This window comes from Pollachius pollachius, assembly GCF_949987615.1.
Source record: "Pollachius pollachius genome assembly, chromosome: 18".
NCBI lineage: Eukaryota > Metazoa > Chordata > Actinopteri > Gadiformes > Gadidae > Pollachius > Pollachius pollachius.
In genome coordinates, this window is record NC_136951.1 from 12,485,308 (window position 1) to 12,512,868 (window position 27,561).

At 43.2% G+C, this 27,561-nt stretch overlaps 1 protein-coding gene across 1 annotated transcript; it reads left to right on the forward strand.

The window, feature by feature from the left end:
* The first annotated feature begins 281 nt into the window (after positions 1-281).
* ube2h (ubiquitin-conjugating enzyme E2H) lies at positions 282-25,107 on the forward strand. The gene is made up of 7 exons (XM_079755299.1): positions 282-514; positions 14,862-14,938; positions 16,935-17,009; positions 17,134-17,173; positions 17,740-17,792; positions 20,312-20,440; positions 21,887-25,107. The coding sequence occupies exons 1-7, from the start codon at positions 462-464 to the stop codon at positions 22,009-22,011; spliced, it is 552 nt and encodes a 183-aa protein (XP_079611425.1). The 5' UTR covers positions 282-461; the 3' UTR covers positions 22,012-25,107.
* The last annotated feature ends 2,454 nt before the right edge of the window (positions 25,108-27,561 follow it).

Here is a 27,561-nt window from a genome sequence, read left to right on the forward strand (position 1 = left end):
CAATTAAAGGGTTGCAGGATCATTTTAAACACCTTGTCATCATCTGGTATTCATATGTCAAAAGGATGCTGTGAAAATGCTGAAGCCAGTGTTTAAGTGTTAAGTGTTTGAGTGTTTAAACCTTCTCATGATGCGATACAAAGCAGTGTCCTTGGGTTGGTGGTTTTTCAACAAAAAACTACTGGTGAAAAACTACAAAATGTTGTATCGTTGGTCGCACTCATATGACGCAATACGCGGAGGGATCGGAGCTTGTGTCAGAGAACTGAACGATAGGAAACACAGCACAGGTCTACTGTTCGTTAGAGCTGAGGACACGGACTCCACCGTAGGGACGTTTCGCTGGAGACATTTTCGAAGGCAAATGTTAACTTTCGGATAATACATTTAGCTAGACTATCTAGCGTTTAAGGGGCTGGTTTCTCTTATACATATTGGTGTTCTACAACGGAACAGCAGAAATGTCGTCTCCAAGTCCGGGTAAAAGGCGAATGGATACGGATGTGGTGAAACTGTATCCTTTCTGAACATAAACAACACTTAATCGTTGTCGAATGAACTAACCTATATGCTTGTGTTACTGTGTGTTGTTAAATATGGCAGCAGCTATCCTGATACGTGTTGTGTTATGTGCATTGCAGATGTCCATTAAGCAAACCAAGTTCCACCTCTGCTCAATGTCTAGTATTTTGATGTAAACAATATTTTGCTAGCAAAGCCTATAGTTTTCCATGACCCCTTTCAATCGCTGCGACCCATCGGTCTTTCAGGGTGACTGTTGGAAAAAAGTACTGGAAAATCAATTGTTGGCATTTCAAATCGCTATTGTGTTCAATACATTAGCTGACGCTTCTGTACGGATAGTCAAGGATTCCAGCCCCCTTGTTTGGGCTATTCCATTTGAATGTATAATTATCTTGGTGCAGTATGAATTGCACAGATCTTCAGTGGTACATGGATTGAACGAGGGCATCGTGGTGTTTCTTTGTACTGTTGTCACTGGGGTACAACACTGGCCTACATGTTTACAGTGCTTGTTGACATAACGTATGGCTGGCTGAGGAGAAGCTGCCTTTGTTCTGACTGTAGGGATGTGGGCTCGCAGGTACAGCGCCTGGCGCTTTGTTTAGTGAGAGTGATGCACACCAGGTTGGTTTAAGGGTCTAGAAAACTTGCCTTGTCAAGCAGCTCACCTGTCAGTTTTTCTGTTCATTTTCATCTTCAAAATGGCCACCTCATCTTACTGTATTTTAATGTGCATAGGCATGTTATGGAGGCGTAATTACTATGGTCACACTGAGCTGTTTACCTCCTATTTATGGCAAGGCAGATGTAAAACGTTATTTATGGAGTACAGGATTATACATGGACTGTTTTGTTAGTATTATTGTGGTATTATTTTTCTATATCTAATTGCCAACACTATTAGATATATCTAATTGCCAACATATTTTTTTTCAGTGTGTTTTAGTCTTCTTTCAACTAGGAACATTAGAAAGGAAGTTCACAACAATCGACCAAAGGGCCCCTTGACAGTGTTCTAGAACAGCAGTACAAACAACAAGTTGTGTTTTTGTCCCAGTAGCACAGGGAATGGATTGGATAGCCAGTTTCTATCTGGAAACCACAAGTAGGAGGGACTGTAACAGCTGACGGAATGGCTGTAATAGTCAGTCAAATATGACCAGAGAGTGGCTGGCCAGCCAACACAAGGGAAAGGCCTTATGGGCCGAATGATTCATTGTTGAAAAAAGGATTAGCGTCGGCCAATTTTTGTATCAGTTATTTTAAGTCCCCATGTGTATTTTGCCTGTTTTGTACGCCTTTTTATCCTCCCAATAAAACCCCTTCCCAATCTTTTAGTCAGAATTAAGATTGCAGTGCTATTTTCAGAGTTATTGTATAACCAGTTTGATCTAGCATATACATTGACTAATGGTTCTCCATTTAGTCGATAATTCAGTTTTTTTGGCCTGCTGACTATCATTTCTAGTTTTGGCTTTTAGCAATGCTAATTTGAGAAATAAGTTTTTTTTTCTAATATCTGTTCCCTGTTCTACCAAAACACTAATTCTCTCTCTCTCTCTCTCTCTCTCTCACACACACACACACACACACACACACACACACACACACACACACACACACACACACACACACACACACACACACACACACACACACACACAACCCAGTCTAGTATGCAACGGCTGCCAGTGGTCTTAGTGGAACACAGAGCAAGTGTTGTGTAAAGGATTGCAGCATATGCACCCAGATACATAGATATACAGATGATACACATTTTGCTCAGCTACAGCCTTTTGGCTCTTTCCTTTGTGGCTCTCGTTCCCTGACTGGCGAGAGCATGTTTCTCGTTGGCCACCTGTTGGGTTGAGAATTGGTTGGTTCCAAAGTTGAGTGAGTGACCATGAGAGCACACTAGCAGATTGCATTTTTTAGGAGTTTATATTTTGGTTTTGATCCAAAGGTTATTGGTGATGATCAATATGTATGTGGGTGGGTTATTTAACCAGCCTATTGTTGACTACTGTGTATAGATACAGAGCGATCTGGCCTCCAATTTCAGGAACCCAGGGCCCCAGAGAGATATTTATCACTAGAGGGGGCACTGTAGCTAACAAGCCACACACACACACACACACACACACACACACACACACACACACACACACACACACACACACACACACACACACACACACACACACACACACACACACACACACACACACACACACACACACACACACAGGTCTGCACCCACACTCATTCACAGTGTGGGGGCCGGTGTCCTTCGACATAACTAAAAGCCCAAACTACGACCATAGCTTTCAGACAGCAGTGGCTCTTCCCTCTTGAGTTAACAGCCAGACCAATGCCCATCATTTGCTGGGAGGGCCACAAGAGACCTAGGAAAACTGGAACAATGCTCAATCAGAAAAATAATGTCATGATGTCCTTGTCCTCGACTAGTCTGGCAGTATCACTAGGTAAACAATATAATGGGCTTGTAGCATGATTCATTGTGTAAGTTATGTCTATTCAACTGCTTCCTTTTGAGTGACACATTTTGAATAGAAAATGAAGGGGAAACATAAAAAAAATTGAATAACTGAAGCACTTGTGAACATTAGAAATATTACTAATAACCTTAATATTGTGCATAAAGAGTTTTTTTTCACAATGTATTTGTCTCACATAGCAAATAGGGCATCAAGACATTGCTCCTTTTAAGTATCATTTATTTAAGGCTTATCTTTCATTTCATTCTTATTATTCAAATGAACACTCAAAATATATAACCAAAGCCATCAATCAATCTAGCAACAACTGATCATGTTATTAACATTGAACAGAAATGGCATCTTCTCTAAAACAAAGAATCTCACATACATGTACAACTCTGCATAATTTTTCAGACTGACCAAATAAATCACCTTCTCATCAGTCAATACATCTTAAAGGACAGCTAGCAAAAAGTATTTCCCTGTTTCAGAACCTGTAAAGGTTTTTTTTTTTTTACCAATAATCCATGCAACACAGAGTGGCTATGTTACTCCTCTGTAGCACTTAATGGCGACGAGCCATTAAGTGCTACCCTCTGTTAGTAATTCCCTCTGTACTTTCACTTTGATTTGACGAGCATCCAAGCCCATTGGATATGTTCCATTGAAGTCAGAGTGATGTGTCTGATACAGTGCCTTCGCAGATTTTATTATTTTCGCGATTGACTTGTTGCAGATCAAACATATAGGCTTTGGTCCAACGATACGATATATTTCACAATCCACTCCTCATTGAACTGGTGGTTTTCATTGTGTGCCCTAGGCCTATTCAATGTGGACATGATGGTAGCTCTCAAACTTTTTGCTACATCAGAGACAGATGTTGGAGTGTGCAAGGTCATGGGCGGGTCGTGGGGGCGGGACAAAGTGGATAAAACGGCTTCCTACTGGCTCTCGTTTTTGCTCAGAAACAGCTTTTTCTTCGGGGAAATAGGTTTAGATTCTCGGCCTGGTGTAAGTGCTTGTCCTATGGCCCTCTTTGATTCTTCAAACGTTCCCTGTATGAATGCCATTGCACACTAAGCCCCTTGGAATTTGAGAACAGGTAGATTACAAAAGGCTTAAGCCTATTGTGTGTGATGAGACAAGCTCTTATGTTACCGGTGACCTCGTGTCTATAGGTCGTTGCAGCGCAGAAATTGTTTGGGGGAAGTATATCCCGTTTGAGTATATAGTGCAGGTGTAAAGGGAATAGAAAACATTTATTTTGACATAGTGAGTCCCCAAATATACAACCAACCCACACATTGAACCGTAATACAGACAAAATCAAATGTTTATTATCATGGAAGCTATGTGTCACTGTATTTATTCATACATTCAGATAGCCACAACCAAAAGAAAGGTACATTTTTTACTGAATTCCGCATTCAGTTCCCCCATCCAGCGTTCGAAACCAAGATAGAGCCCAGATGGTGGCTAGGTGAATAAATCCCCGCACATATCTTGCATGTTCTCTCTCGCCATAGAAGCCAGATGTGTGAGGGTGATCCCTCAAAGCGACAGCTCATTACACCTTGTTCATGTAGGGTATATTCATTGGTGGGTCTTCTTTTTTAATACAAAAGCTATGGTCGCTCTGTTTTGGCCAAAAGGCCCTGAAAAAGACACAGGTTAGTATAGCCTTTTCCAGAAAGACGAGCTGGAGGGTTTGTGTGTGGGAGTGGGTGTGGTTGGGTGTGTGCAATGTATGTGTGTGTTTCAGTCTGCTAGCATGTACCCTGACTATTGCCTATTCGACCACTTAGCTTTCCCCCGTCCACTCTGCTACAACATTCCAGTCCTTTATGCACAGACTAGCCAATCCAAGGCATTATCTCCCACTGGCCCCGGACTACATCCCTATTGTTCACCCTGGTTCTGGCATCCGGACAGCATTAACAGTTTATACACTGCTGTGTTCTATGCTACTCTTGTACCAGAGCACCCCCCGTTGACCTCATCACAGTGTTCTGCTGCTGCATCAATCCGAAATAGCCCAACGCTACGCCGGTTTGAACGTTGTCGTTAGCATGTAGCATGGCGTGTGCTAGAATCAACCAGAAGGGTAGACTAAACTGTAGTATCTCTAGGGAAGTGGCTAGTGGCCAAACCTCAAAGATGTATGGGTGTAGCAAGAGAGATGAGGATAATAGGGAATGCTCCAGGCTAGAGATACAGCTGAGATGGGCAGATACAGCTGAGATGGGCTCATTGTGAAACAATGAGCTTGCAGCGTTGGCTTGGCCAATGTATTCCTATGGAATTGGTCGGATTTTCCAAGTTCAAAGTTAAAACTATTTCAATTTTGACCTCTCAAAGCGCGTCCATTGAGATTACAGCTTTGTCTGATGTTCTAAAACCAACTGCATCCAAACTCCAACAGCATTTTTAATTCTGAAACTGAAATAGATTAGTTTGATGAGATAAAGGTGCTAAAGGTGCTGTCAGTTGGCCCAAGCTGACGTCTAGGGCTTTATTAGATTGTGCACATCATGTGTTGACTGCTTTAAGAGGAAAAGAGCTGGAACAGTTTGCCATGATGGTGAGGATGACACATTTTCAAGGGTCTTATGCTGTGACCTTTTCAAATATTCCTCTTGTATCTTTTATGTTGATTTCTTACTCACTCTGAAACCCAAATCCCATTTTTAGCTTTGTGGTCATCTAGACCCAAGGTTAATATTTAATCATTTAGAGGAACTTGGTAAGGCCTTATCAAAGGAATAGCCCAGTTATACTGAGCTGCTGCGGCCATTATGGGTATAATGCATATTCTTCGTAACGATAATGAATTTTTCTCATGTTTAGATATACAGTGCATAAGTGATGCTAAGCATTGGGGATTTATTTGCTCAGTATTGTCTAACCTGACTTGTGTTAGATTAATCGACCCACATACTATTTATTCCAAAATTCTACCTACCAAACTTCCGAGCAATCTTGTTGAACAACATACAAAGTAGTTACCTGGTGGATGTTATTCATTTGCATATTGTTCAAAGCTGGAAGGTAGATGCACTTTACAAAGGTTTTATTTTTTTGATCGTGTTTGCAGATGATACAATAACCTGATCAATGGTGGCTAGGAGCTCTGTCTGAATGAATCGGCCCCTGGCAGCTTGACTGACAGCTCCGTGGCCCCCGGGACAGTACGAGGTTGGGGGCCCTTGCGGTTAATCCTTCAATACAAAAGACGAAGCCGCACACACGCATGACTGAGTTCCCTCCGAAAAACAGATGGACTGAAGTTCCTGTCGTTCTCCTGTGATTCTTTTGGCTTCCCCCCCTTGTAACACCAGGGAGCTCAACTGGCTAATGTAGCGGGGATGGATTGTTCCTGCAGTAAAAAAAAGAAGAAAATTCCCTTTCAGAGCTGCCAATGCGCGGTGGATGATGAAATGAGAATAAAGAGCAGAGTAAGGTTCACACTGGGCGTGGCTGCCTAGTCTTCATGTATGGCGGCTGACTCTTATCCAAAGTGAACCAGATGATGGTACAGTATATCCACCCCCCCAATGCTGCTCTTTATCAGACAGTCTGCCTCTGTGAGGATCTCATCTGCGTCGGGTTGATTAGTCAAGGAGGTGTGTGTGTGTGTGTGTGTGTGTATTCGTGTGTGTGCGTGTGCACCCGTGCATGCATGCGTGAAGCTTGTTAGCTCCAGTGGTGCTTCAGGGACAAATATCTATCTGAAGAAACTGTTACTCGAATGGTAATCTTTCACCCTGAACTAAAATCAAACACACCCAAAGTGTGGAGGAGCCCCACGGCGCACCTAGTGTCTAAACACTGAAGTGCAGCAGTCAAAGCCGTGCTGATTTAATCAAAACGGCAGAATCTTTTTCTCTTTTGATGCATGATGGCCTGGATCTTTGGCCTTTGACCCTGCTCTATTTGTGTGCTTGTGTGCACCTTTTGCTGTTGTTAGCTTGTTTCTGTTCGTTTGCTACGGGTTCCTCCTATACATGAGTCACTTCACTATATAATGTGTGTGTCTGAAATGTGACCTGATTCGTGGAACAACAAGCGTTTCTCTGGTTTCTATGAGCTGGGGCAGCCAAATGGCATTTTTGCAAGGTGATTATCCGAGATTGTAAAAGGGAGCTTTATTCATGTGTGTTCTGTGAACGATGTTGTGATGGTGTTGGTTGAAATAGCTGGTCCCATGGTGGAACAGTCTCAAAGGGGATTGGTCTCCATGCGTGGGTGGCTGTGTTTGTTAATGTGTCACTGTCATGTTGTTGTACTCCAGATAGACAACATGCAATGCAAATGTTGTTTTATGCATAGAGAGGCCGTTAATCCTTGTGTTTTGAAGTGTACCCTAGCATTGTGTTCATTTATTTGTTTATTCAGCACGGAATGGGAAGCAAATAGGGACAGGAATCGTCAGGGATCTTGCAATGAGATGTTCCAATTTTTGATGGCGGATAACGATAGCTATAGCCATGCAATATTACAATTACTTCGTGCAATTTATATTTAGTGTTGTTTAATGTCAGCGTTTGTGGTTTAATTAATTTAATTCTTTATTTTTTATAAAAACTATTTTTGACTGAACCTGTATTGGATTCTCAAAATAACCGTTTTTAATTCTTCTTCCTATTACATCGAATGAATATGAATGAAAGCTGTACGTCTTCCACCGCCCAGTGAGTTCGGTTTGCTTAACGTCTCAAATGAATTTACATATGTATTTCAATGAGTCAGACCTCTCTGGGGCAGTATGTCTATTGATATGGAAAGCATGCTCTGGGTTTCTGGGGCTGTTCACACAGAGACACCGCGCACCATGGCACCCACTCACCACGGCTTTCAGAAACTTCAGTTATGTTTATTAACCTCATCAACGATCCTCCCCACCAGGCTTCTCTAGCAAAGAATATTGTCTTGAGTTGTCCGTCGAGACTTGTGAGTGTTGAGTTAATGGACCCCCCCATCTCCAGTTGTCATTCATTGTTCTTCGAGTTCCTAATATAGTGAGAAGTCCTTCAGGAGGTAGCTTTTGTGTGTCCTGAAACGACAATGTCCTGAGCTGTTTCGAGTGCACACTGCGACCATTGTGTTGCTACAGCAGCGGCCCTCGCGCCCGAGTCGTGTTTACAAAAATAAATCCCGTGCAGGAAGAGCTCCTCGACGCTCTATCTTGCCTCCCACCGTGGTTCCCCCCGGTTTCCTTTGCGTTCTCCAACACCGACTCCTTCGCCGCATGAATAAAACCAGCTGGTCAGCTATCGAAGCTTAAAGGTGATACATTATACCACCAGCTGCGCGCACGATTAGCCGTTATTCACAATAACATTAGACGTCGCTCATCTATCCGTCATACATCTAGGTGGACACGCCCACTTGTGATGTCAGAAGAGACCGATTTTCAAAACGGCTTTTAACGGCTAATCACACTCACACCTGGTGGTATAATATGAGACCTTTTGAAGGTTTTAAAAACCTCAGTGTTTGGTGGTTGTGTTTCTTTGTCGATCAATGACGATAGCGGTGCGATAAGGGATGGCGATCATGCAACATATGTTTTTCAGTAGAAAAGGTCTTGTTTCGACTGTGTCAGAAATAGACAAATTGTTTTGGAAAGAGGATGAGAACTGATCCAGTGAATGAACAGAACACAATAATGTCCTTGCTCCTTTCTTTAACTTTTTGGTCCAATGTCACTTTGTTCCTGGTAGTTGTTTGTCCTTTACATGTCCTACCCTCTGAGGCTAGAAAAGTGATAAAAACCATGCAAGCTACTGCAATATGTACAATATATTGCACTATACATTGAATTTATATCACAGCACATTGCAAAATCTAATAAACACAAATAAAACATTTGGGAACTTCAATCAATATTTGTATTCAAGCTAGTAAGAAACAGTAGAAGTTTAACGGGAGAGGTTTGACCTAGTCTGGCCATCCAAGTGTCGTGGATCAGAGGTCCACTGTCCTTGCAATGCTTAACTCTGGGACTCAATTTCCCCATGTCTAGCAATAATAATTAATCCATTCCATACACTATTAGGGTTATTTCTACTGTGGGTTTTATTCAAGGCATATTTTATGGGCCTTTTTTATGGGCCGGAGATTGGATTGAAGGGTGCGAGGGAATTTCATGAAGCATAGGTTCGAAGGTTGGAATCAAACCTGATTTGCAACAAGGTGCGTGGTCTGTGTCGTTAAAGTGTGGGTGGGTAGTTACTGAGATGCCTCATCAACGGTTTCCTTATTGTTTTTTATTGTAGTAATTCTGCTTAACCTTAGTAGGTTGTGCTTGTTGTTTCAGATGAGTCATCCTACTCAGCTTGACGGTCCGGTTAACCATGAAATACTCCCCGATACTGGCCATTGTATGCCCCTGGAAAGATAAGGCCATCCCAGAGTTTAGTCAACCCAACACAAAGCTGGAGGCAAGACGCACAGGAGCTGACACACTTTCCTTTCATTCGGGAGTGGAGTGCGGTTGTGTTGGCTGTCCCGCTACCACTGAGTCCACCTGCGTTCACTTATCAGGCCCTTGCCTGGGACAGCCGGGAGGGGAGAGGGGCGGACCAGCAAGCCCATAGAGTCAGCAGGGGTTGAGGGATCACAGCCCAATGTCTGGATCACATTTGGAGCCGCTTCACATCGCTATGTGTAGCCTTGTCTTTCAGTCTTAATTCTGCCTGCAGCTTAAGCTTTTTTGACCTAGAGCTCACTTTACATAAGCAGCAGCAACTGGTGTGCATACTGCATATCACATACAGTTTGCAAGTCTTGGTACATTTTAAATCCTGTTAAGTGGAGACTTTGTCGTTCCGAGCTCTCGCTGTTGAATTTGTGTCAACATTTAAGTGGTCAATGCATAGTTTTTCCTCAGCACTTTAGACGGCTGTTTTTATTGTTGTTATTATTAATTATTGAACACCCTTGGAGCTTTGAGATGAATGCTGGAGAGCAGAGAGAGCTGGAGAAGAGTAGGTCAATGGGCTGGGTCTAAGGGAGGGGACGTTTTGAGCTGATTTAATCTCCCTCCCCACAGAACGGCTACCCTCTGAGTCCTGTAGCCCAGGACAGTTGCTGTGCTTCTCCAGCAGCCTGGAATCATCTGAGACGTTAGACCTGCTCAGCATAGGATTCTCCGTGATGACCGCACGCCACATGTTGTTAAAACACGCACACACACACGCACGTGCAGTCGTGTGTGTGCACACACATACAATTACACGCACACACACACACATTGGAAGTTAAATGCACGTCATGTATGTATTGTTAATCTTTTCATATATTTGAAGAACATATATGCTGTTCGCACAGACATAGGGCTGTATATTGCTTTGATTTTACACAAATGCAACCACAGTTTAAACACACTTATTTCATTGGTTGAAGATACAACCAGCATTTTGGAAAGTAAGTCTTGTAAAAATGAATCAGCTCAGAGAGGTATTTCACCCGACAGACAGACAGACAGACTCATTCATTCATTCATTCACTCGTTTTCTTACACTCGCACACAGAGCAAGTCGAACATAAAGCTTAGAAACAAAGATGTTGGTGGTGCTAGTCTTTAACACTTTCCCTGTTTTGGGGATAGAAAGCGTTTCTCTTTTCACCTTTTTCCTTTTGTCTAATGGAGTTTCCACAGAGGTCTGTCTGCTCTACCTCTTTAGATGCGGATGCCCGTCTTGGGTATTTTCCTTTGATAGAGAAAACCCTTCAGTGGTCTCACCCTGTGGCTGGCTGCTGTTTTCTCTTCGCCTTTCATCTGCGAGACCTTTTCATTGTGCGCCGTTCGCCCAGGGACTCTCCGTGAGAGAGAGAGAGAGAGAGAGAGAGAGAGAGAGAGAGAGAGAGAGAGAGAGAGAGAGAGAGAGAGAGAGAGAGAGAGAGAGAGAGAGAGAGAGAGAGAGAGAGAGAGAGAGAGAGAGAGAGAGAGAGAGAGATATGACTTGCAGCTGTTATGGCAGATGCGCCTTTCAAAAAGGTCATAATCACTTCATTTTCATTTGTATCATCATTTTTATTTATTTTTTTATTTGTATGAATAAGAAAATTTACAGCTGGCCCAAAATCCATTGCCTAATTACAGAAGGCAACTCGTGTAATGTTGCTGCTGAATTAAAAGAAAACATGTGTCTATCAAAGACATTGTTGAGTGGATGAAATCTGTGAGGCTTCAGCCGCAGTTGGCATACGGCAAGGTACCGGCACTTGCTTCTGGAAAAGCAAATGTGTATTCTCAATTCATGGTGTGTAAACATTTTGTCTTGCTACTAAGCAGAAGGTCTGACGTCTTCTGTGCTGACAGCCATTGAATAGCCCTGTGTGTGTGTGTGTGTGTGTGTGTGTGTGTGTGTGTGTGTGTGTGTGTGTGACATCAACGGGGATGAAGATGAACTCTGTCTCTTCAGCATCTATTTAATTCCTTCCCTATTTCTATTGGCACTCTTTAGACATTGCAGTCCTGTGTCTGATGTTGCCTCACAAACCACATGTATACACCAATCCACCAGGACATATAAGTATACATCTTAATGTTTTTAGAACTCCTGCCTCCCAAGGGTGGTGAGCTGAGTGGTGAGTTATGGAACCACATTGTTTGACAACGTGCTGTTTATGAGGTACCATCGTGTTTATTTGGGTCCATATTTAGCAGAACAGGATATTTTTAGCGTGCAGGGGTCATAGCGGGATAGTCGCTTCAAAAGGGCGAAACCCATAACTGCAATTTCTCCAGGCGTTAATAATAATCACGATTATTTTTGTCAATATTGGAATCATGATTATTCAAACGATTATTTTAGAGTTCGAAAACACTATGCATTTATTCAGCAATTCAGCAGGGCCGAAAAAAATACAGTAGAAAATGTCTATAAAATTCAAAAAATCTATTGATGAATAAAATAAATATACCTAAAAAGAAAAATAATAATAAAGAATAGTTTCAACTCGATTATATTAGTTTAGAGACCATTTGACCCAAAAAACGAAATCGTGATCAAAATTTGCTTAATTGCACGTCCTTACTTTAAAGTATGAATTATAGTATGTTTGTGGATATGCATATACAAGTGGATTGCATAGGGCCGGCTTAAACAGCCTTCAGAAATACAATATAGGATTTATAATGTATTATATTACTAATGTAAAGCCACAATTGACCTTGCGCTGGCCTTGGTTGGTGTGTGTGTGTCTACGCCTATTTCTCAGAGTTATCCTCCTCTCAACCATTTGCTATCGTTGAGTTTTGACAGTGGAAGCTTTCACAGGAGCTAGCACAGAGCTAGTCGCCATTGTTTCGTCTATTCCCCTCGTGGGTACGGCTGTGAAATTAATCAAATTTTGATCGTGATTTCAATTTTGGGTCGAACGATCACAATCGAGTTGAAATTATTATTATTATTATTTGTTTACATTATTTTCAATTTGAACATTTTCAATTTGGACATTTTGTGCAATTTTTTCAAAGTTTTCAGTTATAAAGTGTTGTTTTTGAAGGGTAATGCTGAATAAATGCATCATGTTTTCAAATTCAAAAATAATCTTTTGAATAATCGTGATTTCAATATTGACCAAAATTGTGATTAATGATTTTTTCCATATGAGAGTCTGGACCCACTCAATTGACTAACGTTAACTCACTTGAAGGCGGGTGTCTGTTGAAGTTTAAAACTATTGGGTCTGCCCAGTGCCACTCTGGATCTGCCATAACCAATCGCTAACGTTCGGCCGGGAATCACGTTGCGCGCAGGCTGTAAACAAAATAATCGCTCCTGTTGCCGATTCACCAAAAACAAAACGGCCAAATAGAGAAAAGGGTAGAAGGGTCCTATTATTAACATGTCAGTGGGCTAGTGGTAGGAGGAGTTCTGCAGCCCTGGTTGGGTTATTAATTGGTGTGTTAGGGTAACACAGTCCATTCTGAACAAGTGACAGTCTAGTGGACTGGGGTGCTGCAGACACACCAACCCCCCCCTGGTACATGCCCTGTAACGCTCACCTGTATTCTGGTTGTCCTGATGACCGCTGAACCTATGTGCTTCTAGTGTGTACATACTGAAAGGTGTGTGGGCATTTGAATGAGCTTAAGCTTGTGGTTATGCCATTGTAGGCCGATTGCATCGATAACATTGTAACATTGTAGATACACCTTAAGGCTACCCTGTAGTGGCTTCTAGTGGGGTAGGCCCTTATTGTATACTATTGAAATCAGGCAGGTTGGTTGGTTGTTCCAGTATGTGGTAAGGCTCGCTTTGGGTTGGTTTGTATATACATTCAGCCTGCCTGGACTCTTGTTAGCTGGTTTCACCCTGTTGAGCCAGGAGTGGGATCACTCCGGGGGAAGTTTCTGTGTACGATCAGACGGCGGCACACATCCCTTGTGATACTAGGGGATTCTGTGTGCCCTGCACAGATCCAGCCCAAGCTTAAAATAACCCTTGATTCGATTTAACCCTGTGAGGGTCAGCACCGCCACTAATGACACGCACAAGCGGAAGCAGAATTATTGTATAACCAGTTTGATCCATTCTATACATTGACTAATGGTTCGCCCTTTGGTCGATTATTCAGTTTTTTTGCCCTGCTGACTATTTCCTTTCTTGTTTAGGCTTTTAGCAGTGTTTATTTGAGAAAGCAGTTTTTCTTTCTAATATCCGTTTCCTGTCAATCGAAACTCTTTTTTACACACACACACACACACACATACACACACACACACACAGACACTCTGTTGGTTTGGTCTCTATATCTTTCTTTTTACTTGGTTCTCCCTTCTACCTTTTGTGTGGTTACCTTGAATTTGTGTTGTGCTCCACCAGCTGTCTCTCTGCATTCTTTGCTTATATATTTCAGGGTTTTGCCGTTCTCTCTTTCTCTCCCTCCCTCTCTCCCTCCCTCCCAACCCCCCCAGAAGATTATCTCCTTATGATGACTGTAGAGGGATAAGTCTCCAGGACATACGTGTGGCAGTAATACCGGAGGAGGCATTCATGTGACCGTTGGCGATGCTCTGTTGAAGGCAAACCATACCCTCAAATAATCGTGAAACCCAATGGGTGACACGGGGCTACGACCGCAATTGTGATAGTCTTGGTTGGCAACAAAGTCGGGTATATTCTTAAAGAGGCAGAGGCAGTGCAGCCTTCCAAGCTCAGCATTCACTTGACATGGTCCGAGACACAAGGTTATTTCCTGCAAATGATTGCAAAGATGTGTGAGTCATTCGCAACTCACGTGATGTTGTGACAGAGTCAGGACCTTCTCATCAACACCTTCTGTTCTATTAATGTCATTTTTACAGCACTTTGGAGTACTTAAGCAAATTAACAGCTAGGTCACATTTGTATTTCTGCATTCTTAAGAAAGATGATATGTAAAAAGGCTTTCCATTAATTTTACAGGGTGACCTGTGTTGTGTTATTACCTCATGGTCGTGCATTGACACCCAATGGTTTAGCTAAGAACATCATTCAACAGAAAAACCTGTTGGATACAAACACAAATCTAACAGTTGTTAGATGATGTCACATTTCATAGAGATGCTTGAGATTTTGTTTAGTTCACAGATAATTGGAATGTAGCAAATTATTTGTGTGTGTGTTTTCATTTTTGAGAACATTCCTATTCCAAGGGCTGGGAACGGGGGGGGGGGGGGGGGGGAGTATGCAGATGATGTTGTTATTCATTAATTTCTCACCTTGGTAACCACGAGTACTCTGAGTGATCAGAAGATGTTGTGTTAGTGTGTGGGTGTGTGTGTTAGTGTGTGCGTGCCTGTGTGTTCATGTGTTGTGTTCCTTAACACACTTCCAGCATCGAGAGCAAGCATGAAGTCACCATCCTCAGCGGACTCAACGAGTTTGTAGTAAAGTTTTTCGGACCTCAAGGAAGTAAGCGTTTATTTTTCTTCTTCTTTTGTTTTTTTGGTTTTGTTGTGTTTGGGTTCAAAGGTTCGGTTTCACTTTACAAATAAGTTTGTCCTGTGTAAAAAGTACTGTGCAATAAGCAATGTAACATTCTGTGAACTGCGTATAGGGTGGACTGAGAGGAGCTCCACTCTGTCGGAATAAGTCCAGTTTCCAGCGATCCTTGAAAAAATGAGATTGTTTGCACACAAAAGAAGCTGTTGATATTGTTATTGAATCAAACAAAAAGCATTGGAGTAAATTTTTGCGGATTTGTGTAAAGCATCAGTGGAGTCTTGTGACCAGCTCTCCCGCTGAAAGCAATGTCCCGGCAATGTTCCTGCTTTAATTCACAACCGCCACAACCACCGTATCTGCAGCGATCAGGGAATGTCCCTAGGTCTTCAGCCAGCAAATTGGCAGTGCAGATGTTCTGGACCAACAACCCTTGTTCCCATTCACACATGACCCGATGTAGAAAATGTAGGTAAAGGCTGCATGTGTGAAAGGGGCTATCAAAGAAAAAGGGTGTTCCACACTACCCTAACTACACCATGTAGTTACAGGCTGTTCCATAATGTGAATACACATGAGGGTACATGTGGTCACATTGCTTTCTACAAGTGTACACACACTGTAACAAGGACAGTGACTTTCACTTGTTACCAAACATTCAAACAGATTTTTATTCTTTGACCCGCATATTATTGTGACCTGAAGTGACCCCTAAGCTTTTTTGGTGGAAAGGCAAAATGGTGTTTTTTTGCCTTTCTACTAACCTTGCAGTGGAAAGGCAAATGGTGGTTTTCAAATCCAGAATTTGTTATTAGGGGGGGATTCCAAAGCCTGCCCTTTCAAGCTCATCTGCAGCACACCTCCCTTTCCTCATCCTACCTCAAACAAAGCATTCCGAGTTCCGGAAAACCTTCCAGGACGTGTCGCCGTAAAAACGGAGCATACCTCTTAACGTTATCGGAGGCATCAGCAGAGCGCCTGGAGCTCCAGAGGACCGACCTCACGGAGGAAACAAACCCCAAGTCTGCTGTCCCTTGTGGGACCGTTCTGACGGGTTCACCAGGGTAGATCCAGGGAACACAGACCAGATCCAGAGGGTTTTCCGGCTCGACAAAGTGTAGAAAAAGAACTGAGGCGGTTTTAGAGGAGCGCTAGACTGGGAACAGCAGGGAATAACCCTCCGTCGCAGCGGTGCTTTCAACATCTGTGTGGGTGTGGCAGATGTTGGGAGATATGCTGATTCAAGTCTTTATTGGCCGAGATACTAGGCTGTCGGAAATCGGTTCCGCTGTTCCCCCCCGGCCACACATTATTTCAGCTTTTTATTAAGAATATTTTTCCGACACCCCTAGTAACCTGTTCATTTATGTACTAATGTGTGTGCGACGCGCACGTGCACACTGCAGGCCACGGGGCTCCAGTTACGCATTTCTATTTTGGGTGACCAGAACATTCTGTACCCCTGTGTGTGCACGCATGCACACAGACATGCACACACACATGCACACACACACAGGCCCACACTCTGTCTATATGGAACCACACTTGTCTTTTCCTCTTGTCCCGGGCCGTCAAACCCAACTGATGATGAAGAAGCAGTCATCTGAGGAACTCAACCAAAGCTAAAATACATCACTTCAAAGAATCTGATAAAAGGAACCTTCGTGAGGGGCGGTGCTGCCGATCTATTTTTGGACAGAGAAAGAGAGTGCCCGAAAACATCAGAGCACACAAAACTATTACAAATTCCATGTATACCAAACTACCACATCATCAAAGTGTACGGTGGACTATGGCTATACGTATGAGGTCCTGGACATGAAACAAGCTCGCTGGCCGATCTGTCTGAAGATCCTGTGAAACGGACGTACTCTCCATCACTCTTGTTACTTCCTCTCCTCCTTCTTCTCTCTCTCTCTCTCTTCACATGGCATGATCTGTGTTTTGTGTTTCCTCTCTCGCCCAGCGCCGTATGAGGGGGGCGTGTGGAAGGTGCGCGTCGATCTTCCCGACAAATACCCGTTCAAATCACCATCGATAGGTAGGCCTCCGCCTGGCGTCCATTTTGGATCTCCCTGGTTCAAGGCTAATACTGTATTTTGCTGTGTGTCTCCATCCAATGCACCACGTCCCTCTTCAACCTTCTCTCTGCCTCTGCTTTGCAGGATTCATGAATAAGATCTTTCATCCCAACATCGACGAAGCGTAAGTGCCAACGCATACAACTCAATGATTGCAGAAGCCGTAATAGATAGTGTTGATAATAGCACAAGACCAAAAAGACCAAAACCCTCATCTCACACATCTCATACTAAAGGATTCTCCCATGAAGTGGAGGCCTCCCTGTTACAGGACAGTAGAGTAAAGACTGCAGTGCCTCCACCCACAGATCTCCACCTACATAGTGGGATGAGCAGTGTGATGTGCAGATACCTGCCGGTGCCAATAATGATCTGAACGCCAACCTCCAAAACCAAAATCATAAAGCACACAGCTATGGCAGGACAAATGCAAGATAATATACCGTGAAACAAAACGATTCTAGTTTGTTGTGTGTATGCATATCATTTGTACGCTTAGGGCTTCATACCTGCTATGGGGCTTATATCAGACACCAAGTGTATGAAGCGTCGTACTTGTCCCGTACATGGCTTGTTGACTCAATCTCTTGACTGGATGAGGTGGTTTAATGCATCGATGTGCCTCTGGTCATGCTTCTCCTAATGCGTCACCACCATGGGCTCCCTTCCCTCTTTCCTCATGGCTCCCAGGTCAGGGACCGTGTGCTTAGATGTCATCAACCAGACGTGGACGGCGCTTTATGGTAAGCCGCTCATTGTGTGTGTGTGTGTGTGTGTGTGTGTGTGTGTGTGTGTGTTAGTAACTCTGTCATGGTATGGTAGGAGGCAGTGATATGCATTATATCTGTATGTATTATTTTACAATAATGTTTGGCTCAACAAAACCAAGTTCTATGCGATGCAAGCTTGTACATGCACAGCTAGCCTGTGCGCGCAGCGTATGCTAGTGTGTGCCTGCAGTTTTATGCTAGCACTTGCGCGCAGCGTATGCTACCAGGTGCGCGCAGTGTATGCTAGCGTGAACATGCAGCTTATGCTAGCGTGTTTTTGTTGCTTATGCTAGCACTTGCGCACAGCGTATGCTAGTGTGCGCATGCAGCATATGCTAGCACGTGCGCGCAGCGTATGCTAGCACGTGCGCGCAGCGTATGCTAGCGTGTGCATGCAGCTTATGCTAGTGTGTGCATGCAGCATATGCTAGTGTGTGCATGCAGCTTATGCTAGCGTGTTTGTGTAGCGTATGATAGCTTGTGCGCGCAGCTTATGCTAGCGAGAAAATAGCATATGCAAAGGTGTGCATGCAGAGTCTTCTAGCGTCCTGCAGTGGCATTAGACACTGGCCTGATAGCGGCCCTAATCCACTTAATAAGGACGTGAAGGGAAAGCTAATGAGCTAATACCTTTTTAACCTGTAAGGTCACGATACATTTTCCCTGTCAGCAATGATTCAATGTCGGCATGACTAAGAGCGAGAGACACTAAGCGAGAGGGAGGGAGAGGGAGGGAGGGAGAGAGAGGGAGGGAGAGCAACTCATATGCTCATAATGGCAGTCAATGCTTCACCCAGTCTTTTATCCTGGTCTCTAATCTTCCCATTGTTGTCCCCCCCCCCCCCACCCCACCCATACACCACCTTTACTCCATCACTCACTCCCTCAGGTATTCATTCCCTCTCTTGACACCTTGCCATGGCTCTTCCTCCTTGTTATATAGACACACACACACACACACACACACACACACACACACACACACACACACACACACACACACACACACACACTCTAGTCTCCCTAACCGTTGAATAATATGAATGGCCTTGTGAGGATATGGTTGGCAGATGTGCTCTATTTATTCCCTCTGGGCATTCTAAGTACGGCTGTCTCACTGTGGAGTTGGAGACCCAAAATGGTGTCTTTGAATACACTTGGCTCAGAATCCTCTTGCCGCTGTTTGATTTGGTGAAGCTTAATTTGAGCTGAAAGAACGCCATATGTGAGAGATTTTCACTCCCATGGTTGTGTTTGGTGGGGGGAATATGAAGCAGTTATCATGTGCACACCCGAATTCAGAACTCTACTGATAAGAATCCATCTCTGATGCAGTACATTGGAATATATGGAAATGCAAGGCAGGACATCAGACCAACCTTTTCAAATACAAACCTGTTAATATTTCCCTCCTCGGGTTCTTATTGAGAATCAGAAAAACAGAGACGACATCGGACCTGAAGTCCCACCACCTTCTCGGTGGCGTGGCGTCAAATTAATTTCCCGTTGATGCGAAAGGCGATAGACGATGATTCGGCATCATCTGCCAGGCTCCTTCTAATTAGATCTTTTGTTCCAGTCCTCCCTTTGTCCCCTGGACCGCAGCTGCTCTGGCCCGCCTCGGTCGTTTTAAAGGCCTCCCGTGGAACAGAGCCAGCAGAGTTAACCGAGTGTTGACGTGACACATTTCCAGCAGCGTCCGTTAAATCCCTGCAAAATCTCTTTGCCATCATCAGGCTTTTGTCGTTTCTCCTCCATTTTATCTCCTCTTTCTTTATGGTGCGTTTTATGGGCCCAACAGTGACACCCAGTAGATGAATGCAAAACTGCGGTTTTCTTCCCCAGCTTGAGCCTCAGGCCTCAGACACTGCAATGCCTGGAAGACATGGTTTAGACACACTCCCTTCATTTAAATAGGCCCTCAACAACCTAAATTTTTAAGATTGCTTTCACCACATAACCTCCATCCCTTCTCTCCCTTTCCTACTTTTAAAATCTTTTTGCAAATATACGTTCTTATTAAATTATTTATATTTTGTGTTCACTCTATAAAGTGTCTTTAAGTATCTAGAAAAAGCGCTAAATAAATCAAATGTATTATTATTATTTAAAGAGGTTGGCGTCCCTGTTAATTGATAGAAAAGTATGTTTAGATATAGATATAATACAGTTGTAGCATTTCAATGTCCAAGGGACCGCAGAACATGGAGGACTAAGTGTGCCACAGAAATAATAATCTTTGAAAAAAGGCAATTATTTCACAATTACATTTATTTGACTTGACTCCTATGTTCGTCATCCAGATGTTGCTACCCAGGCTAATTTGCCACATGACTTTCGTCTCTCTCTCTCAACCCACTGTGCTCTCCATCCTTACCGTCCTGTCAATAAAAGGCATAAATGCCCCCAAAAAACTCCTTAAAACAACCAAGCCAAAAATGCCCATGTATTGCCCTTTGCCTCACCCCTCTCCCCCCTCCTCTCTCCTCCAGACCTGACCAACATCTTTGAGTCGTTCCTGCCTCAGCTGCTGGCCTACCCCAACCCCATCGACCCGCTGAACGGAGATGCGGCCGCCATGTACCTGCACCGGCCCGAGGAGTACAAACAGAAAATCAAAGGTGCCCTACCTGATTAAAATCCATGATGAATCAATGTTTAAAGGTGACGCATTAACCACCAGGTGTGAGTTTTATTAGCCTTTAAAGGTTGTTTGGAAAATCGGACTATTCTGACATCACAAGTGGGCGTGTCCACCTGGATGTGTGCTGGATAGATCAGTCTACTATCCTACCCAGTGGACTGTTGCAAACGTTGCTCAGCTATCCGTCATACATCTAGGGGGAAATGCCATTTTGATATCAGAAGAGGCAGATTTTCAAAACGGCTTGTAACGGTTAATCACAGTAACACCTGGTGGTATACTGGCACCTTTAAAAAAAAAAAAAAAAAAAAGGAGCCATACCACCACGGCCCTCGGCCTCCTCAAAGGGGTTTAAACCCGGACCTCGACCCTACCACCACGGCCCTCGGCCTCCTCAAAGGGGTTTAAACCCGGAGCTCGACCCTACCACCACGGCCCTCGGCCTCCTCAAAGGGGTTTAAACCCGGAGCTCGACCCTACCACCACGGCCCTCGGCCTCCTCAAAGGGGTTTAAACCCGGAGCTCGACCCTACCACCACGGCCCTCCTCAAAGGGGTTTAAACCCAGAGATCGACCCTACCACCAGGCCCTCCTCAAAGGGGTTTAAACCCGGAGCTCGACCCTACCACCACGGCCCTCTGCCTCCTCAAAGGGGTTTAAACCCGGACCTCGACCCTACCACCACGGCCCTCGGCCTCCTCAAAGGGTTTAACCCCGGAGATCGACCCTACCACCACGGCCCTCCTCAAAGGGGTTTAAACCCAGGGCCCAGTGGGGCTCACCCCTTTGCCTCTTGGGCCCACAGCCCCAACCTAAATATACTGGAATAAATACAAAACGTTCATCTCCAAATTCACATTAATGTAATTAATGTAATGAGTTAGGTGGTTTGTGGTTGGTGGGTTTGGGCAGTTTTCTGGTCTGGTGTTTAATTTATTTTTGGGGGCAATCTTCAACAGATAATCACAACCGGATAGTCACTGTTTTAGCTCCGAGGCTGCTTTGTTCGCTCTGATGACAGAACTGATGAGAACTGATAGTCATCAGAACTGATGACTAACACGATTACTACTGTTATTTTGTCTTTGTTATTCACAGAGCTGCACCTGTGAGCCTGATGACTGTCATACAACAACACACAGAGAGTTTGGTGTGGAATGATAAATGCTGACACTAATTGCTCTCTCTCTCTCTCTCTCTCTCTCTCTCCTTGCTCTCTCTGCCCGTCCTTCTGTCTCTGGGTGTTTGTGGGTCTGTCTGTCTCCTTCTCTGTCTCTGCCTCTGTCACTCATTCTGTGTGTGTGTGTGTGTGTGTGTGTGTGTGTGTGTGTGTGTGTGTGTGTGTGTGTGTGTGTGTGTGTGTGTGTGTGTGTGTGTGGCCTCTGTGTGCTTGTTTCTCTGTCTGTTTCTCTCTCTCCTCCAGAGTACATCCAGAAATATGCAACAGAGGAGGCCCTGAAGGAGCAGGAGGAAGGAGCCGGAGACTCCTCGTCAGAAAGCTCCATGTCGGATTTCTCCGAGGACGAGGCGCAGGACATGGAGTTGTAGTGATGGGATACCTCCCCCATCCTCCTCCTCCAGCCTCCCCCCTTCACCCCTCCCCCAATCCCCCCCCCCCCCAAGAGACTATATTTGATTTCCTAACCTTGAGAAAGCAGACTTATAATATTCATATTTAAAAAGTTGATTTACCTTTTTTGTTTTTATTATTATCTTATCTTATTACTATCAAAACGACTAAACAAGGATTTTTATGACGGCTTAGCCTTTCGGTGTTTACGACGTATGATGCACCTTGTAGATCTGTAGGCAATGCTCTCTCTCTTCTCTCTCTCTCTCGCTGCCCACAATGTCCCCCCCCCCCCCCCCCCCCCCCCCCCCACAGTGGTGTATGTGGATCACGGGAGCTAGCCGTGGGACTGGCAGAAACCTGTCCTACAGACATACTTATGGTTTACAGGGTCCTCATCATCATCACTCCCCGTGGGATTAGATGAAGAGCGGCCGGGCGTTGGGTCAAAGACAATCGTTTTCTGTTTCAGAGTGAAACGCCTTCCTCGGGAGTGTCATCAAGGAAGTCTCCTGAGGAATTCCGTTTGGGAGACGCCCCACTTGAGATCTGGTCAGGAGTATAGTACCAGGGCTATGTATTCCACGAACTTGACCACCAGGTTGGAAGTCCCAGGGAAATACGTGGAAAGAGAGGGCAGTTAATGGATTTCATCTCTTTACCTCAGAATAAGATGGTGTTCCTGCTTTATTTGGCCCACCCTGGTCACCTGAAAGATATTTTCTTCTGTGTGTGCTGTTGTATGTGTATAGCACCTATTTTGTATAGTGCACAGTATCTCTTTCTCTCTCTTTCGATGCCTCGTCCAACTCTAAAAATGCGGAATCATAAACCAAAACAGGTTGCTTCGTTTTAGCTGCCAAAGCAGCCGGATCACCTAGGCAACCCTGGCCTTTAAAATTTAATTTTAATTGCAGTGGGTTTTGATTTGGGCATACAGCATGTTTGGAGCTTTTGATTAATTTATTATTTCATATATATTTTTAGTTGTGACCTTCACCCTCATCTGCCTCCTCACAAGAAGAAGGTGAACATGGATGAAATCCGATCAACATTTCCCAACTATAAAGGGTAAAAACCGAAGTGTGAAAAAACAAAAGCACAGAGTTCGAAACCAACCATGTATATTGTTTTCCCTCCACACGGTCGCTCACAATTTGACTGTTAAAGGAGATTAATTTATTCTTTTGAAGTTTTCCAAGACATTGTACAGTTTAGAAAAAAAAAAAAAGGAGTTTTGGTTTAGCTTATGTCGGCTTTGGCTTGGAATTGAAACACGTTGTTTTTCGGATCGTAAACCATGCAGTGAATTAACGCAAGATTAACGCAAACAAAAGGTAGAGAACCGTTAACTCAAAGAGTTGCCGAACTCTGCAAACATCTTAACGTGACTACGTGGCCGCATCAAAGTTGTAGTTAGCTAGTCTGTTGTGAACCTTTCAAATAAGGGAGTCATCGTCCAATCAGATACAGTTTTCAATTCTTGATTTGTTTGTCAGTTTCTTTGTCCATGTATGACACTCCACACAGACTTCCCTACCTGAGGTGTGTGTGTGTGTGTGTGTGTGTGTTCGTGCACGCCTGTGATAATTACATCTTCAGTTCTGCCTGAAAGCACATCAAATACCTTTTCAGTTATTTATTTTTTTTTTACAGTATTTTCAGTGCATAAGTTTACATGATTCAAGGCTCTGTAATATGACTCAATGTTTCTGTAAAAACACAAAACGATTTTTATCAAGGATTGGTAGCGTGTCATACTACTGCTATGTTGTAGTTCTTTGTCCATGGCCCTGTATTTCCATCTTGATGTCTGACCTGAGTAGTTCGGCCACTGTATAAGTGTTGAAAAGACACCTGACGTCAACCTGCAAAATGGAGGCACAGCACATTGGATATATGTTTCCATGGCACAAACGTCTCGTGCTTTCCCCTAAGCTGCCTATAAACATATTTTTATTTTTTAGTTTGTCAATCATTTATAATGCCCCCACTAGTGTAAAGAGTACACAGAACCTCATTTATTTTTAATCAGTTTAAAAGTGTTGAGATAGGAATTAAATTGTTAATTAATTGACTTTTCATTTATGCCGTATTCTGTTATAAAACTAATGCATTTGCTTTTGATTAGCAGCACCAGAGGAAAGTGACAATAGCATAATAAAAAAAAACAATAAAAATGTTATCATTTTTATTATGTTAACCCTCCCCCTCAAAAATAGAACAAAATTAATCCACCGGACAGGATAGTCCACATAAGAGCTGGTGTAGTTTGGTCATTATAACTGCTGGTTTTTATCCCTTTCTCTCTTCGCACAAGCTAAGTAAGCTGTAGCAAGATTCAGCCTTTGCGGTTTGTTTTGGTTTCATCATTTATTACTTTGAGGAGAAAATAACTAATGCCCAGTTAATCAGTATGCTTCCCTTACAGATTCGATTTATTTTGGTTCCAATATTTTTAATGTGTTATTTAGTTTGACATGCTTTTGTGCCCCTTCCTGATTTCCTCTTTTGTTAATAAGGTAGATAAGCGTTTATCGTTCTCAAGATGACCGATGGACGTATTGCCGCCTACAGCACAACAAAGTTTATCTGTACAACACTCCATACACACACACACACACGCACACGCACACGCACACACACACCAGGTGTTTGGTTTGTTCATCTCCTGTGCACCTGCATGCTTCCCGCGTGGAGTTGAGCGTGCCACCTCCCAAATCTCGTCTTTGTTGCCGGAGTGGTTGTCCTCTGCTGGCCGACTGTTGCCATTAGCGGGCGAAGCAGCCAAATTTACGATGGAAAACTGCTGGTTATTATTTATTTATTTTATAGTAACTGTATTTGGTACCTAGTGTGTGATAATTGGGAAGGATCTAAAGATTGCATTTTTTTTTTTACAAATCCGTCCCTGGACTTTTTTTTTTCTTATAGTTTTCCTGCTCTTCTCCGTTTTTCATATTTGCATTGTGAAGTGGGCATGAGGGCTCTCTGTCAATAGGCTTATAACCTCTTAAATAGTTGTGTATAAAATAAACTGTTATAACTTTTTTTTAAATAAAACATTAAACGTGTCCATATTTTGTCTTTGTCTCATCTTTGGTTCATTATTTCTTCATTATTGTACCTGTTATAGCTTAGCTATGCAGGAGGGATTTGTATTATATTCAGCCGCTATTCAGGGAGGCCCTTATTTGCGATTTGCAAGACTGTAATCATAACTCAGTGGAATTGTATATACACTCGTGGAGGTTTAATAAACTAAAACGCGACATGCCCCGTTCCAAGTCCACCACTTTCGCTGCCTAAGCTGACATATCTGACGTCGGCTCCTCCTCCAACTTTCACCCAATCTGGCTCTTCCTATGATGGTTGCAGCTCATCACTTCTTGATCAAATGAGCCAGTGCTCACAGTGACTGCCAATTAATCATGACTGTGCCTGTCTTAGGTTGTCCCGGATGTTAAGGTGGGATTTTACCCGTCACTGGCCAACCAGCCTTCCATACTGGCTTATTGCAGGATGCCGTGCCTAGGATACATTCAATCTCCACCCATAAAGTGGAATAGATTGCAAAGTGGAGGGATGGAGACAGTCTTCAGTCCCAGCTACCCATGCAGCCAAGTGTGTGCGTAATGGATACACATCAGAGCGATTACTCCGAATTTATAACAACAATGGTCATACTTTTGGGTAATAACGGTACCGTGACAATACAAAAACAAAAACTGAACCTAAAGAAAAATAAATTCACAAGTTAGTAATTGCTTGACACAAATGTAATTATAATCAATTATAATAAAGACCATTTCCTAATTAACCTTATTGTTTTATCTGAAGAATGCTTTCAGTACTCCCTCGTATGTTCCACCACTCTGAGTAGGGGAGTACCTCCCCGGCGGCCCTGACATACACAAGACAGGCTCACACACACATGGTTCTTTCCTCTTCCATTTTTTCTTTTCAACCCCCACTCCTTCACTGTGGATAACATGAATTAGAAATTTGGATAACATTTTATCGTACTTATTTAGTCTAATTTTAAGGATTGTCGATTATTATCTCTAGATTATACGATCACTTTCAATATAATGTCTGTTATTTCCGTAATCCCTCAGGAAATATTTTATTTGTGTTGTTATTTTGGTGCTTAATCCTCGTCAAGTCTGTTGAATTTAACAATAACTACCGCACTCCCGCAGGGTCCTAGACGGAGGTCCCAATCCCTCAGTTTGATGAGGTGGGAATTCCTTGAACTCTTAACAAGAGTCCCTAGCTGGTCAACCCCTGGACTTCTGTGGACGAGCGGTGTGCAATGCTGTGGACAACTTTAAATGCTAATTGTTCATGTTATGGAGTCTAGATAATTATCCCTAAATCCTGCGATCACCATGCAAACTACAATATAGGGCTCTCCCCTAATTTATTACCTCTGGGCTGGTCTCTACTCCACCTCTCTCTGCGTCCTCAATATAGGCACTCTCCTGGGGTAGCAAGCTTGGAGTGTGAGGGGGGGGGGGGGGGGGGGGGTATGTGTGTGTATATATATATATATATATATATATATATATATATATATATATATATATATATGTATTTATATGTGTACATGTGTGTGTGCGTGTGTGTGTGTATGTTGCTTACCAGTATTGTTTGATATAGAATAAGCTCAAATATTGAGCTCTCTGTACTCTTGTCTCCCAGTCTCTCTGACTCTCTGTCTTTGTTCTTAACTTAAGTTATATATATATATATATATATATATATATATATATATATATATATATATATATATATATATATATATATATATATATATATATATATATATGTATTTATATGTGTACATGTGTGTGTGCGTGTGTGTGTGTATGTTGCTTACCAGTATTGTTTGATATAGAATAAGCTCAAATATTGAGCTCTCTGTACTCTTGTCTCCCAGTCTCTCTGACTCTCTGTCTTTGTTCTTAAGTTATTCTTGTTACTTTAATGGAGGGGGCAATCCTTTGATTTATTACCTATGTGCTTAGCCCTTCCCCATATCTCTGTCTCCTCAGTACCACGTACGGTTGTAAACAACAGATAAGGCTGGATTGTTGCCCTTCTCTCTTAGAGCAAGGGAATTCGCCTGCCACATGAAAAATCTTCACCCTAGAGGAAAAAATAGCATCCAGGCACACGTCCAAGCATGCATTAGTACATATCAGGGTTGTTCACAAAAATGATTATGATTCATGCAAGTTGGCTTAGCCCCTCGGGGTTAGAAGTATATATTGCATTCGTACACAGTCAACATCTTATCACAATTACAAATAACTTTACTGGTTCCCCCAGATATCTATACGCAGTTTTAAAACCTGCGTCTGTTAGCCCATGCCATATAAATCGGGCTGTCAAAATGAATCCAGGCCTTCACAGGCTGATTCCTAAATGCCTAGAGCAGTGGTTTTCAAACTGTGAGGCGCGCCTCCCCTGGGGGGCGCCAGAGTTCTTCAGGGGGGGCGCCACGTGAGAAAAAAATAAACCAG

Bases quoted from the DNA above. Each gene is read 5' to 3' on its own strand.
- ube2h (XM_079755299.1), top strand. From the start codon at position 462: ATGTCGTCTCCAAGTCCGGGTAAAAGGCGAATGGATACGGATGTGGTG. The intron at 17,793-20,311 runs GTAAGCCGCTCA...TCTCTCCTCCAG, and splicing joins GACGTGGACGGCGCTTTATG to ACCTGACCAACATCTTTGAG. The intron at 20,441-21,886 runs GTGCCCTACCTG...TCTCTCCTCCAG, and splicing joins GTACAAACAGAAAATCAAAG to AGTACATCCAGAAATATGCA.